Source organism: Carassius gibelio, chromosome B21, assembly GCF_023724105.1.
Source record: "Carassius gibelio isolate Cgi1373 ecotype wild population from Czech Republic chromosome B21, carGib1.2-hapl.c, whole genome shotgun sequence".
Lineage (NCBI taxonomy): Eukaryota > Metazoa > Chordata > Actinopteri > Cypriniformes > Cyprinidae > Carassius > Carassius gibelio.
This window is the reverse complement of record NC_068416.1, coordinates 10,952,233-10,968,499: the sequence shown is the minus strand read 5'-3', so window position 1 is coordinate 10,968,499 and position 16,267 is coordinate 10,952,233. Positions and strand designations below refer to the sequence as shown.

The window sequence follows — 16,267 nt, the reverse complement described above, 5'->3', positions numbered from 1 at the left end:
ACGAAACTTGCCGCCCGCGTCCGCATTCACCAATCAAATATTGTCCCGCGAAACACTTGGTTGCGCTGGGTCCCGCGGTACCCAGGTCTCTACTTGAGTGTTGAATGCACATGCACCAACACCTAGAAAAAATAGGCCCTTTTTGCGCTGCGTCATCAGGCCCAATTTGGTCTTAATCCGGCCCTGAATGTGGTGCATTGCCATTGAGACTTGACAGAGTTCACAGCTGAGCGGACATTTCACTAGCTGGCTTCAGCGTCTCATTTGCATATGCTCTACTGCTGGAATTCGTGATTGGTTGACAGCAAATTTCAAATATTAAAGGGAACGATAAAATAACGTTATTAACTGGTTAAAGGTGCTGTAGGGAACTTTTGTAAAAAAATATATTTTTTACATATTTATTAAACCTGTCATTATGTCCTGACAGTAGAATATGAGACAGATAATCTGTGAAAAAAATCAAGCTCCTCTGGCTCCTCCCAGTGGTCCTATTGCCATTTGCAGAAACTCCATCGCTCCCGGTAAAAATTAACCAATCAGAGCTGCGGTCCGTAACTTTGTTTGTGTTCAAAATGTAGAAAAATGTATATAATAAGCGAGTACCATGAATCCATTTTCCAAACTGTGTTTTTGGCTTGTCCTGAATCCCCAGGGTGCACCTATAATAAGTGTTTATATTCGGACTATTTTAGATTGCTTCGGGGATAGCGCGGCGGAGTAACCCAGTACCTTTGTGATTCTTCATAGACATAAACAAAGAGAAGTAGTTCCGACTACGATGTTCTTCCGCAAGACGCAAGCAGTTCTGTTTATTAACCGCTAGAGCATCAAAAGTTCCCTACTGCAGCTTTAATGTCCATTTCAAATTTTCGATTCTGTTTGGAACTAAAAAAATTCATTTCGTTTCTGTTCCTGTCAAAATATCGTTCGTTTCCGGTTTTCGTTTTCTTTCCTTGAACCGGTTCAGAGCCCTGGTTGTAAATTATTTCAGTATGAATTTGAAACATATTTCCAAAAGAAAATCAATTAGCTTTATCAAAAAGTTGCAACATGTCTCTTGAACACACATAAGTCAAATTAATCACTAAGTAAATGTTTCCAATCACCTGTGTCCAGTTTTTTATTTTTTTTTTCACCATGCATAAAGCTCATTGTAGCGGTGCCTCAGGTGTTGAAATATATTCGTTGTGCCAAGATCACACATGCGTATACAGTATGTGTATGCGGTGCAGAAGCAGCAGCGAGAGCGCATTAGTAGCGCGAAAGCACATTAATTAAATGCGCGAGTGCGAATCTCTCCGCTCGCACGCGGATTTCCTTTGCTCTTGCATAACACCAAATGCTGCTCTCGCCCAGAGAGTGAGCGCACACTTCAAACATACTGATACACTAACGTTAACTATAAAAATACTGCATTTAAAACAGCTAGTTCATTTATAGTTGGACGCAACTGTCATATCACACGTCCTGTGACAAATCTTATCTAACCTTATCATTCTAAAGCAGTCAATGGTGAAAATCTAATTAAAAATTTAAAAATTAAAATTAAAATTTAATTTAAAGTCCAACAGTTTAACACTTATATTAGACATAAACAAACACGTTAAACATAAAGTATTTAAAACAGGTAAGTTCATATATTTGTAGTAAAGTTGCTCCTCATACTGCACATATAAAGGCCGTTCAGATTACTTGTTAAAGTGCAATGAAATACCTTATATCTGCATACTATGTAAGTCTGTTTGTGGATGGAGACTTTGTAACGGCCAAAACTATGTATTTTGCATGCATCACATTACAGTGCGGTGCATGAAAATAATAAGGAGGCGGCAGAGCGAACTTATCATCCATAGTGCTTCTTAAAAAAAAAAAATATATATATATATATATAAGATTCCATAGTGGTTCTCACGTAGTCCTTCTGCGTCATCACCACATAGTGAGCGATATAAGTTAAGTGATCAGTCTTTAAAGGGTTAGTTCGCCCAAAAATGAAAATTATGTCATTAATAACTCACCCTTATGCTGTTCCAAACATGTAAGACCTCCTTTGATCTTCGGAACACAGTTTAAGATATTTTAGATTTAGTCCAACAGCTCTCAGTCCCTTCATTGAAGCTGTGTGTAAGGTATACTGTCCATGTCCAGAAAGGTAAGAAAAACATCATCAAAGTAGTCCATGTGACATCAGAGGGTCCGTTGGAATTTTTTGAAGCATTGAAAATACATTTTGATCCAAAAATGGCAAAAACGACGACTTTATTCAGCATTGTCTTCTCTTCCGTGTCTGTTGTGAGAAAGAGTTCAAATCAAAGCAGTCTGGACATCCGGTTCGCGAAAGAATCATTCAGTTCACCAAATCGAACTGAATCGTTTTAAACGGTTCATATCTCTAATACGCATTAATCCACAAATGTCTTAAGCTGTTCACTTTTTTTTAATGTGGCTGACACTCCCTCTGAGTTCAAACAAACCAATATCCCGGAGTAATGCATGCACTCAAACAGTACAGTAATGAGCCTAATATCGTCTTGATTATCGACAGAGAAATCTGCTTATGTAGATATCTCTGACTATCGTCGATACACGATACTATCGTCTATAGGCACAACCCTATTGTATAATATGTTTTAAATTTAAATTTTTTTTACAACATGGTAATTGAGGAGTAAATAGCCTAATCTTTTGTTATCCTCACAGTGCAGTAGTTATGTGGTAATATTACGGGGGTAATTAATTGTAATTTTCCAATTAATATAGTAAGATTAGTCCAATCTGCGCTGACCCAAATAAGAAAGTGAAAATTTTATAATGTGTAAAATAAGCTATTTCATTTGAGCAGTTTTGTGTAAATCTTAGTCGCTGCAAATTTCAAAAATGTTCTTATATGTATATCGGTATTATGTGACTCTAAAGGCTGATTTATTCTTCTGCGTTGGACCTACGCCATAGGCTTTAAACTGTAGGCTATGCGTCAGTTTTAATTTATACTTCTGCATCGTTGTCCACGTTCATGTATAGGTAAACATGCAAACCGCTAGTCTGCAGTGTCCACGGGCATGATATTGTATCCCGCAATACCATGACAAAAGCAGAAGAAGAAGCGGCTCGTCAGAGAAGCATTATAGCCATGACGGCGGCAAATAAATATCAAATCAACAAATCATTATTTAAAACTACAAAAGGAGACAACAACGGAAAAGGAGAAGGAATTCTTTCAATCTCCACAAAGACTTGTACCACAGCAGATCAACATTGTCGCAGACAACTACTGATTTATAATGCTATGTAGTATAATAAATAAGACACTTGTTCTTTGCTTTGTTTTATTCTATATTATAAGGTGTAACATTAAAATATATTATAGTGCACATGAACACACACAAAACCCAAGTACATAAGGAGGGAGGGGTTGTAGCAGACCAATCACAGCGCTTGCGGTTTGCTTAGAATTGACATGCTGTTAGATTTTTGGACAGGTGAATGTCAGGCTACGACGTAAGGAAGTGCGTAGGTTCGACACAGAAGTATAAATTGGGCTTTAATCAGTGGTTCTTAACTGGCAGTCCATTAAATTAAATTTTAAATCAAATTCAAATATCACAGAAAATCTAATGGTAACGCTTTCCAGGCATAAAATGCGTGTACATCTTCAACAAGCTGTAAAATGCAGAATTTAAGCTGTAGCACTGACTGAATAAAGAAAGTTAACTTTCCATTAAAGGGTTAGTTGAAAATGAAAATTAAGCTGCGTTTTACTAGGTTTATATGACTTACTCCTTTCAGACAAATCCAGTCTGAGTTATATCAAAAATTGTCTTCAATATTTCAAAGTCTATCATTGCAGTCAACAGGTGTTGCATTTCTTCAGTCCAAAAGATGTGAAATAAAAACAATCTTCCATTTAAAAAAAAAAGTGTCTAAAAACGTAGGGCTGGGTATTGTTCAAAATCTTAAGATTCGGTGCCAATTTCGATACCTCAGTTTCGATACCGGTTCCTAACGATACTTTTTTTTATACCATATGTTTTAAAATCCATTTCAACATCAACACAATACATTAAACACAAAACTTTTATTTTTCACCTTAATTAAAACAAATTCTGGTAACACTTCACACTCAGGATAACATTATTAATACACCTGGTTGTGCTTTTTGGATAGGGGTGCCCAGAAGACACTCAGGATTGGTATCAATCCTTACTTGGCCAAAATTAACAAAAAAAGAGAAACCTTTTTGCCACAACATGAACATATTATAAATAAATAAATATACAAATGAAATTGTGTACAGGCTAATGTTGAACCAACTAAAATGCATATGTAAAAAAAAATGTAAATGTAAAAAAATGTAAAAAAAAAAAAAAAAAAACTTTTTAATGCAAAATCAAACTGTATTTGTAGCAAACCTTTAACAATAAAGTGACTGCTCTGTGGCACTCATCTCGTCTTTGCGTGGACATTTTCCCTCTTGCTGCCAGTGTGAAAGGATTGGCACCTTCTGGTATTGTCTTCCTATTCCTAACATCAGGGTGGACCGGTGCAGAGGCTAATGTGAAGGGGGAAATAACAGCGCTAACGCTACAGCAACCGACTAGCAGCACAAGCTAACATACATAAAGTGGTAGTCAATGTCATGGGCATGCATTCGGTTTAAGTAGTGACATTCAGGGGTGGACTGGGACCAAAAAGTGGCCCTGGACTTTCTGGCCCACAGCAGCCCACCACATCATAACGCAAACGCCCCTGTTTTGATGTAATTTATTCATTCAATATTTAAGTATACAGTTTGGGGATTTTAACCAATAGGACAACTGATCCTCCATTAAAAAAAAAAAAAAAAAAAAAGAACGGCAGCCATTCATTTAGATTCCTAGTGAGCGATGCATGCTCATCAAGACACAAACATTCTCCTAGAACTCACACTTTGCATTCAGTTAACAGATCCATACGAATCATGCATAAAATAGAAGTTTATAAACTCAAACGATAGCTTTATGTGCTTTACAGGTGAACTTGAAGTCTTTATTCATTCGAGATAATCAATAATAAATCATCTTTGGCTCGGTAATACAAGTTCATGATCCGATTAGTGAACCGATGATTCTTTTGAGTTAATCTTTTAAAATAATCATTTATTTGGTTTAACAAAACCAGTGTTCACAAACTGGATAGATCTGAGGTGCAGGGCTCGCAAAAGCGTTAGCCCCACATCCCGGGGCTATTGTGTTTTCCAGTCCGATGGGCTATCGTGAATAGTGGTGTAAAATTCTTAATTTGATTTCCGTTGTTCACTCGCTTGAAGGGGTGAAACGGATCGTAGTTGATCGTTTGCACTTGTTTCTAAATCTTGATGATTCAACCGTTTTAAACAATTCGCGCGGGTTCGGAGCTTGCGCGCACTCATTGAAAGCATGCGCTCTGAGCAGTATTTCAGACAAAGCGCATACAGAGAATGAATTCATCTTACGCGTATGGTAACTTCTGAATGAACACATACACACACAATTATCCCAAAATAATTGTCTCTGCAAGTATTCTCGTAAACGCAGTCGGTTATGTTTTAAGTGAATGTATACAGTGGCCTGCTGCTCAGAGAAATTCGCTGTACCAGATAAATCTCTCTCTCTCTCTCTCTCTCTCTGTTATTTAGACGATGTGAAGGGGCTTGTTTCAAGATACGCAATGGAGTAGACCAAACTAAACGGGGAGGGAGGGCAAAACACTCATCCAAACAAATGCTTCATTAAATTGGTGTGGTATTGCCGGCTTTGGTTGCAATACTCTTATTGCATATGTTGCACTTTGCTGACTCGGCATACACTTTTATAAAGTGTAGCCACACTTTAGACCTCTTTGGCATTGTAAAACGGAAACGTTTTGAGAAAAAATGTGTTGTGTTGTATAACTGCGAGTATCTTCAGAAATCCTCCCTGTCACGTCACGTGGTGGTGGACAGCCAATCATGGCGAATTTAGGTCCTTACATGCACGTATGCTACAAGCTCACACAGACACAGCCCTTTGGCAAAAAAAAAAAAAACCGTCCGCTTGGCTTTTGGCACCGAAAGATAAATATTTTTTCGGTACTCATAGCATCAAAGTTTTTTGTTTCTACACCATAAAGTCTTCGAAGTTCGGTACCCAGTTCTACTCAAACGGCTCCAGGGGGTGAACAAAGGCTTGTTGTAGTGAATCGATGCCTTTATGTAAGAAAAATATCCATATTAATAATGTAATAATCACTTGAAACTAGCTTGCGCTCACTGCTGTGAATGGAAGCAGTTCCCGGGTAATTAAGTATGAGGTCAGCTTTGCGCATGTGCCGCTCAGAAGTGATGTACATGGAATTGCAGCGGAGAGATCAAAACAAAACAACAATCTCTAATTAGAAGTACAAAACGAGTCGTATGTTGGATGATTTCAATATAAGCCAAGAGGAGACTGGTTTTCCTTTGCTAAAGTAAGGAAACTGCTTTTTATGGAAGGGCGCTTTATTTCATTTCTTTTGAACTGATGCATACAACACCCTCTAAGTGGCATTAAACAGCTTGACAAAGACAGAGACCTTTTTAAATATAACGCTGAATGGATTTGTCTGAAAGAAGAAAGCCATATACACAAAGGATGCCTCGGGGGTTAGTAAAACGCAGCCTGATTTTAATTTTTGGGTGAACTAACCCTTTAAGAGGACTCTTAATCTGGCCTTTATTATTATTTAGCCCTGTAATAGAGTTCAGTTCCAAAAATCATGAGCTTTCTTTTTTGTTAGTCTGCTGCCTTAGAAGGCTGCTGCCTATATAGACAGTGGTCACTCATAAAGATTTTTAACAGAGCAAATGTCTTTTGAATCAAAGCGATCATAGATTTCTTCTGACATTTAATTTTGCTTCTTATACAGTTCATAAAATGATTGCCTGCCTCTCTTTTTTTTTTTCTCTGCCTTAACCCTTTTCAGAAGTTGGTTGACCCAACACCTCAAGTGAATTCCCACTAGCAAGTCCAAATTATAAGAAAACAGAAGTTCTTGTCCACACCCATAACTTAAAAACTTGACATGGTGGTTGTGGTGATAAAATCACATTCAAACAAAAAAGTATCTTGAACTAATTTATGGTCAGTTCTGCCTTTCAAACTCCTGTGTTCTAAGGCAAATCTTTTATTTGTAAATATTTTGAAGTGACATACCATTTCAGATATGGAATCCAGACTATCACTTATTCTGTTCCTGCAAGCTAGAACATAAACATAGCAACATGCATATCGCCTTACACATAACACGTGAAAAAACTTGCTGGTGTTTGCTCCACCTTTAAAGACCTTGATTTTGCATGTTCAGTGGAGAAACCACTGAACAACTACTTTTTAAAGTTTTATAAATAAATGTGAATGTAAAACCAGAGTGTGCAAATATGACTGGTGCATGCCTCTTCCACAGTTCTAGGGTCTTGTGGGTTGCCAGCACATTGATATGTTATTGCTACAGTGGTTGCTTAGTGGCCCAAGTCAAAATCTGGTCCCTGCTTTAATATTTGTATGTTATATTTGTATGTTATGTTACAATATTGTTGTGTAGTTTTGCTTGTGATTTAATTTGATTTTGTTGCTTTTGATGGAACATCGTATCCTTCAGAACTTTAAAATTATGTTGAAATCAACTAAATGGTTTGAAATCCAGTCATCCATACAGCTTTGTCATGATTTTGGATTGATTGTAAAATGTGCATTATGGCTTTGTTTTGTCTTGTCTTAATTGCTCATTGTTTTCCATCATTTCAGGCGGAGTATGAAGTTACGCCAGATGAGAAGAGAAAGGACTATGGACAGGAGCTCTTAGACAAGTACCTCAGTCAGAAGGTACTGAGAAGCACAGGAAAGACCTAAGTCAACTGGTCATTATAAAGATAATAAGGATGCTCATTATGGTTAATTTTCCTGACCAACAAGCTCTGCTGTTTACCAAACATTAACCGCTAACTAGTCAAATTAGCACTAGATAAAAAAGTTTTTCAAGACCAACTTTAAGTTGAATTGAGAAAGCCGGACCAGAAAGTTTGAAAAAGTTTAAGAAGTTTAAAAAGTTTTAAGTTGAATGATTTTCGGTCTGAAATAGTTTAAAGTTTAAAGTAGTTTTAAAAGCTAAATTTTTTTTTTATTTTTTTATTTTTTGAAGGCAATACAGCCTGTCAGAGATAGATAGATAGATAGATAGATAGATAGATAGATAGATAGATAGATAGATAGATAGATAGATAGATAGATAGATAGATAGATCCGATCCGATCCGATCCGATCCTGAAATCCTGTCATATTTAGATGTCTGAATGGCAATGATCTACATGAAATCAGATTTTTCACGCCACATATAACATAAACAGATCAGATGGTTTTTTTTGCAGAAAACATGCCAGAAACAAGCTTGTCATTGTGAAGTGCAAGTTAAGTTGAAAAACACAATATACTGTTAGTATATGCACCTATTTGAGTTTTGAAAGTAGCGGAAATGGCAGCACGGGACAAAGCCGCACATTCCAGCTTCCTGCATTTCTGCTGCTGCCTCACAAGACAAAATATAATAATACAGAGCAGCTGCGACAGAAACAGGTTGTCGTGTCATAAAACAACATCTGTATTGTTGTTAGAGTTGTTTTTAGCATAGACAAATCAACACAACGGCACTAGCATAGAAACCAATGCACATTCCATATAAATGAGGCTTAAAAGCCTCATTCAGACTGTTGGCCCAAACACAATTTTGTGCATATGTGAATGCAATCTTATTTGAATAACTGACTGTCCACACAGCATTTTGTAATTGTTCATATCCAATTTATGTGTCCATAAGCTCTATTATTTTTTTACGAAATGTGCACTGGTTTCTATATTAATGTTAACCGAGTGCATGGTGTTACGCTGCGTTGTTATGCCTACGCTAAAAACAACAGTAACCAAATGTTTTATTTTTTTACATCTGATTTCATGAAGATCATTGCTGTTCAGTCTGAACGAGGCTCAAGTGAAGGTGAAGCAGGTGCTTGCTCAGCTAAATATGTCTGTTTAGTCTAGGCATGCGCCCGTGAGTAAGCTAATAACTTCTATAGCATAACTGTTTTTCCACCATGCAGTAAACGAAAAAAAAAAAAAAAAAGTAGAAGAAAAATAACTTTAAACCATTAAACTGGGACTATAAATCGGTTCAAATTCTTACTTTTAACGATTAAACGTTCAGTATGAGCATCCCTAAAAGATAACTATGTAATGTGTCATATAATTTAAATGTAGTTGTTTTCTAATTCCTTTTTGCTTTGTTCAATGCATAATTCATGAGCATTTGTTTGTCTTTAAAGGATATTTTCATGTTCTAATTCTTCCATTTGCAGTCAGAGGACCATGTCCCTGAGGTAACAGAGGAGATGGTGACTAAGTGTGCAGAACGCTTGCAACAGGAGGCATGTAAAGAGCTCTTCATGGAGTGCACCAAGTGAGTCTTTTAGACAGGAAACACTCTTATTATCCCATTAGATGGCACTAGTAGATACTCCTACACTGCCACTGTCTGACAAACACATGGCATCAGATCAACATTTTTCTGAGTGAAACTAAATTGAGCATTTTCATGCAGATCAATTAAATAAATCAGGATTTGAGAGTCAAATTTTTTTTACTGTGCAATCTAGTAACACCTTATTTCAATTTTTTCTTTCTTGTAGACTGATCCATGACTTCCTTAGCATGGCCCCCTTCGATGACTACCTCGATAGTATGTACTACAGTCGCTTCTTACAGTGGAAATGGCTTGAGAGGTATAAACAGCTCCTGAACGCATTTTGAACTTTTTGGTTTTGTTTATAATGTACAAGCTCAGTGATTTTCTGTTGTTCTGAACTCTCATATGCATGTTAAATGACAGAAATTATATGTAGCTAATAGGTTTTTTTCACCGCCAAGTATAGTCTAATTATTCCTTTGGGTGCCATGATTTATTTATGAAGCTAAGCTTATATAAACCAGATGTGAACTCTGAACTTGCTATTTATTTACTTTTAGTCATAAAAATGTCCTCTGACAGAAAGTCTAAGCCAGGCCTGGACAATTCCCATCCAGACCTTTTACAGAGAAGAATGTGATATGCCGAAACAAATACTTTCACTCTCATGTACACATTAAGAGGCCTCGTACACTAGCCATCTACTGAATACGTAAAAAAAAAAAAAGGGCCTTAATTAAATTAAAGCCATGCGTTTTAACATTGTGCCTCAGTGTCTCTTGAGATATAAGCTTCTTGTGAAGGCAACAGGAAGTTATTTTACTGTAAAAGTATGTTATAATTAAATAACTTTTGTTTATTATTCTCTTCCTTTCCTCGACAGACAGCCAGTCACAAAAAACACATTCCGTCAGTATAGGGTTTTGGGAAAGGGAGGCTTTGGCGAGGTGAGTCTGAAATGATTGAGCTTCGCTTTGTTTATGGCAGAAACATATTGAGGCGTTATTAGTTACTATCTGGAATGCCACTAAATCAAACGCTATCTGTCTCCTCCGGGGTTCATAAGGCTAATATCCTATTTTTGTTATGCAATCAGACATAAATCCTTCAGATTATCATACACATTGCCATTCAATGTTGGCAGATATAGAGCATGCAAGTCTCCAATTTTGATTTCCCTACCAGATAGCTAATCGCATTGAGAGTATTTTTATTACTCTTCACTGCCCTGTAGAAGGTCCTTTTAGATGAATCCCTTTAGAGAACATATCATATAAGTTATTTTTTGCATTAGTTTTAGGAGCATATTTATTTCATTTTTTTTAAATATTGAATTAAAGTACTTTTTTTTCTGAATTAACATTGAAAATAATCAATTCAATTTCAATTAATTGTGTAATTATAAGAAAAATGTTACAATGCAAAATTATAAGGCAAGATAATGAATCCCAACAAACCAAAAAAGAATGACCAAAACTGATTTTAAATCAATTCCCTCCATCCCCCAAAAAAGCCCCCCAAAATCTCTTTGTATACTGGCCAGTACTGCCTTACCACATTTGTATGACACTTTACATAAGTTAGAATTTCATGTACGAAAGTAAAAAAAAAAAAAAAAATGTCTCCCTCTGTGCTTTTATTGTTTTATTTCATTGTTATTTTTTGCCCGCAAGGTCTGTGCATGCCAGGTGCGGGCCACAGGAAAGATGTATGCCTGCAAAAAGCTGGAGAAGAAACGCATCAAAAAGAGGAAAGGAGAGTCCATGGCACTGAATGAGAAGCAGATTCTGGAGAAAGTCAACAGTCTGTTTGTTGTAAGCGTCTGAAGTGCTTATTTCACCCCATATTGCGCGTGTTTTGTTGTAGCGTAATCTTATCTTTCTATCTCTTCCACACATGTTTTCTACAACAACATAAAAAAGTGAAGTCGCTGTAGTTCTTACTTCTGTTTTTGGTCTGATTAGCTCACAGAGGCCCTGCTTTTGTCATTTCCTGTCATCTGCAGTGCTCATTCTGGACCTGAAGATCTGATGTAGAGAGATTGTAGTATTACTGTTGTCTCTATCTAATGTTTACATTCAGAATCCTAAATTAAAAAAAAAAACTGTTTTTTTTATATATATATATATATATATATATATATATATATATATATATATCTATCAAATTAAAAAAATTATGTCCAACAGTCTTTCAAAAGCTTAACATTTGATGGAAACCTCTATTTTGATGAAATAATAACTGTATTTGGGGTTTGTGTATCTAAAGGCCTGACCTCGAGCATGCTATTTTGAGTTGTTTTGTTTGGCGGTTAGTCTCTGGATTTTCTCTTAATTTAGCCTCCATTTTTAGACTTTCCCACACAGGCTGTATCAAATATGGGAATTGTGTTTTGTAACTGAACCAATGTACCTTCCTGTTTTCCCATGAAGGTGAGTCTCGCATATGCATACGAGACGAAAGACGCCCTGTGTTTGGTGCTCACGCTGATGAATGGAGGGGACCTGAAGTTCCATATCTACCACATGGGAGATTCAGGTTTTGAGGAGAATAGAGCCGTGTTTTATGCTGCTGAGATCTGCTGTGGGTTAGAAGACCTCCATCGCGAGAGGATAGTATACAGGTGAAAAGATTTAGACTAAATTGTGGTTTCCAAGGGATTGTTTGCAACAACAGCAACAAAAATACTGATAATTAAATTGATTTCATTTAAATTCGACTTCAAACGCTGTTATTTTTTGTGCAGTTTTGGTTGTTGATTGTTAACTGACCTGCTTTCTTTGTTCATCTTCTGTCAGGGATTTGAAGCCAGAAAATATACTACTGGACGATCATGGTTAGCAGCATTTTTTCTTTGTGACTGTTTATAAAATTTACTACTTGCTGTAATGGTAATTGGTATTCAAATGGTTAAAAAAATGATCTTAAAGGAATAGTTCACCCAAAAATACAAATTCTGTAATTATTTACTCACCCCTCATGGCGTTCCAAACCTGTAAGACCTTTGCTTATCTTCAGAACACAAATTAAGATATTTTTGATGAAATCCGAGAGCTCTCTGACCCTCCTTAGACAGCAACACAACTAAAATGATGTCACATAGACAATGTTACAGATGTCCTTGCTACATTTCTAGGCATGGGAACCATTTCAGTTGTGTTGCTGTCTATGGAGGGTCCGAGATCTCTCAGATTTCATGGGAAATATCTTAATTTGTGTTCCGAAGATGATAAAATATCTTACGGTTTGGAATGACTTGAGGGTGTATAATTAATGTTCAAATTTTCATTTTTGAATGATCTATCCCTTTAAAAAAAGCAGTGTCACGTGGAATGTCACATTCTAAACTAGCACTTATGTTTGCCACAAGAGGGGGTAGAGTACATAATATTGTTTTTGAGCCATAAAATTCAACATCCACATTTATAACATACAGTCAGCTGTATGTGTCAATTTATTGAACTAGGGCTGTAAACAAAATACATTTTAATCAAATTAATTACAGGACATGCTGCAGGGTTCCCACATTCATGGAAACCTAGAAATAGCAGGGAATTTTACTAATATTTGTAATATAAATTAATCTAGTTTTTGTATGTTTGATTTCAGCAGAATTACAATAATAAATCATTATCAGGTTGTCAAACCACTAAAGAAATCATGGGAAAATCTGAAATAAAATGATCAAAGTGTGGGAACCCCTACATTTAATTTAAATCTTTCAAAAGAAGATCATTCAAATATATGATTTTGGCATGTGAAATTCCAAAATAAGATGATTTTAAACATTAACTTAAGTTATTAGTAAAACTTACCACTTGCAGACATCATTTAAGCTTGTTACTGAAAAAATAATTTAACAAAGCTGTGATGTTTCACCTCAGGTCATATACGTATATCAGACCTGGGCCTGGCTGTGTATGTACCAGAAGGTCAGACAATCAAAGGACGGGTGGGAACTGTAGGGTACATGGGTATGTATTTGCCTTTTACAACATATAAACAATATTAGCAGCAGCTCGAACAATTATTGTAACCTGAATATGTTTATGCCCCATCAGCCCCAGAGGTAGTGAAGAATGAGCGTTACACATTCAGTCCAGACTGGTGGGCTCTCGGCTGTCTTCTCTATGAGATGATCCAGGGCCAATCACCCTTTCAGCAGCGCAAGAAAAAAATCAAGCGTGAAGAAGTGGAGCGGCTAGTGAAAGAGGTGGAGGAAGAATATTCCAGCAAGTTCTCAGAGGATGCCAAATCACTCTGTCAAATGGTTAGTATGCACACAATTATTCAGTTCAATTAAATTTACTTATCTGCATAATAATCAATAGCAATTAAACACATACATCATTATTTTCCCCATTTTTTCGGTCAAGTTCATCTTTTAAATATGCTAAATGTAGGGATGCACCGAAATGAAAATTCTTGGCCGAAACCGAAAACCGAAAAAAGAGAAAACCAAGGCCGAAAACCGAAACCGAAACACCGAAAGAAATTATGCCAATTATTAGTACCATTGCATTTATTGCTATGACCGTGTACTAACTTTACTAAAATTAAGACATTGCAATTGCATAAATTAATATTAAAGTTTCAAAGATAATTACAATTACATAACTTATTAAAAAAAAAAAAAACACATAATTACAAATTATGCAAATATTTATTAAGCACATTGCAACAATGCACAGTATAAAATAAAATTCTAACTAAAAATGTATCCCACTCATGTGTATATTTAATAATAATGTACAGGCTTACTGGCCTGCAGAAAGGTTTTAAAATGAACAGTTCTCTCATAAAAACAAAGTGCATTTAGGTGAAGTGTATTTGAAAATTTTCTATGTAGGACTAGAAAGTGCATCACTTCTCCAGTAGGCAAGACTGTTATCACTTCTGGGGATGGGGACTTCAGACAGTTAACCATCTAGCTGTTGAGCAGTTGAGCTTGTCATCTGCCTGACATTTGAGAAATATTTGAGAGTGTATTTAAATAGATACAGGGCATAAATAAACATTTTTATCAAATTAAAGCAGGAATCTAGCAGAAAATCTAGCATAAAAGATGGCTACAATCTGATATTATGTATGTATATATGTTTGTGTGTGTGTGTGTGTGTGTGTGTGTGTATATATATATACAGTAGCCTAAGAACAAAATAGCCAACGTATTATTGTTTGAGGCACTTTCTTGCAGAATTCCACTGAACATATCAGACAACGAGGGTGCATGCCCCTCATCTGGTGCAGAGACCAGTCTTTTTTTCTGCGCTCTGATCTGTCTCCTGCGCTTGGCGCTTCTCCGTCTCCACACGGGTTCTCCGCATCCAGCGTGGCCTGGATCATTTCTCGTGCGCGCTGCCTTATTTCCGCATCCAAGTAATGGTCTTTATAACGCGGATCAAGCACATTCGCGATGAAGTGCAGAGGATCCGAAAAGATCTCAGTGAGACGTGTGCTAACAGACTCTATAAGACTGTACTTTTCTTTGTTTTTACTTCGTGGTCCGTCTTAATCTCTTTGTTAGGAGACGTTTTAGTGCTGCGAATAAAGGAATACGAAGAGAGAGAATGTTCTCACTGGTGTTAAGTGAATGTCGCGTGGAGCTCGTGGTCTGTGCTATGCAGGTGCACGTGCAGGTCGCGGTTTCTGTTTGCGTCATCACAACATTTCGGCCGTGTTGTTTCGGAAATAACTGTCTTTTCGGTGGCCGAAATTTCGGTGCATCCCTAGCTAAATGTAAACATAAGGAATGTATTTTTTTTTTATTTTGGCAATATTGTATTATTAATAGTGTCAGGTGAACATATCATGTTTGTCCATACAATTAAAGTCAATGGGAACTCAAACTTTTTGGTTACATTCTTTCTTCAAAACAAAAGGTTATCACATGTTTGGAATGGCGAATGCGGGTGATGATGGAATTTAATATTTTTTTGTGTAGAAAGGAAAGATTTAATAAATGTGTTGTTGTAAGAAGCTTAATTTTATATATTTGTTCTGTATTAAAGCCTATGGTGTTAATATTGAATTAAAACAAAGTAATAAAAACATTTTGAACATCTTAACAGTTGTCAAAAAGGTATTAAAGATGATTTGTTTCAGCAAGTGTGCGTTTTTTTCCTTAGCTGCTAGCCAAAGACCCTAATGAGAGGCTTGGCTGTCAGGGGGATGGAGCCACAGAGGTGAAAGACCACCCTATTTTTCGTTCCATCAACTTCAAGCGACTTGCAGCAGGCATGCTCGAAGCACCCTTTATTCCAGATGTAAGTATCTTCTGAGACTCTTAACTAATTGTATAAAGAATATTAACCACAACTACTGTTGTTATTACTATTGCTTGTTCACTGTTTAAATCATTTGTTCAACCAAAAATAATAAGTCATGTTGTTCCAAACCTATTCAAACATATTTTTTCTTGGAACATAGAAATTTTGAATAATGTACCAGGCGCTCTTTTCCTTGGATTTACATTTATTGATAAAACACATTTGTGTTAAGAAAATAAGAAAAGGGTGTGACTTGCAAATGATTTGTTCATGAATCAGACATCGCTTCTTATTTCAGTGAACGCACAAGGTGCCTAGCATGACATGCTTTTATGTCTGTCTCAGCCTCAGGCCATCTACTGTAAGGATGTGTTGGACATCGAACAGTTCTCCACAGTGAAAGGGGTGGAGCTGGAGCCCAAAGACGACTCCTTCTACAGCAAAGTATCCACTGGAAGCGTTCCCATCCCCTTTCAAAATGAGGTCAGATCACTACCCAGAATAACCTC

The 16,267-nt window shown here is 36.5% G+C and overlaps 1 protein-coding gene across 1 annotated transcript in view; it reads left to right on the top strand.

Annotated features, from left to right (window-relative positions):
- The window catches only part of grk6 (G protein-coupled receptor kinase 6), a 46,578-nt gene that overhangs the window by 22,222 nt on the left and 8,089 nt on the right, over positions 1-16,267 (top strand). Inside the window, exons 4-14 of the mRNA XM_052587841.1 lie at positions 7,782-7,859; positions 9,383-9,483; positions 9,713-9,805; positions 10,373-10,436; positions 11,163-11,303; positions 11,922-12,112; positions 12,288-12,325; positions 13,374-13,463; positions 13,551-13,759; positions 15,618-15,755; positions 16,104-16,241. Coding sequence (XP_052443801.1) covers positions 7,782-7,859; positions 9,383-9,483; positions 9,713-9,805; positions 10,373-10,436; positions 11,163-11,303; positions 11,922-12,112; positions 12,288-12,325; positions 13,374-13,463; positions 13,551-13,759; positions 15,618-15,755; positions 16,104-16,241 — 1,281 coding nt within the window. The remainder of the gene's footprint in view (positions 1-7,781; positions 7,860-9,382; positions 9,484-9,712; positions 9,806-10,372; positions 10,437-11,162; positions 11,304-11,921; positions 12,113-12,287; positions 12,326-13,373; positions 13,464-13,550; positions 13,760-15,617; positions 15,756-16,103; positions 16,242-16,267) is intronic.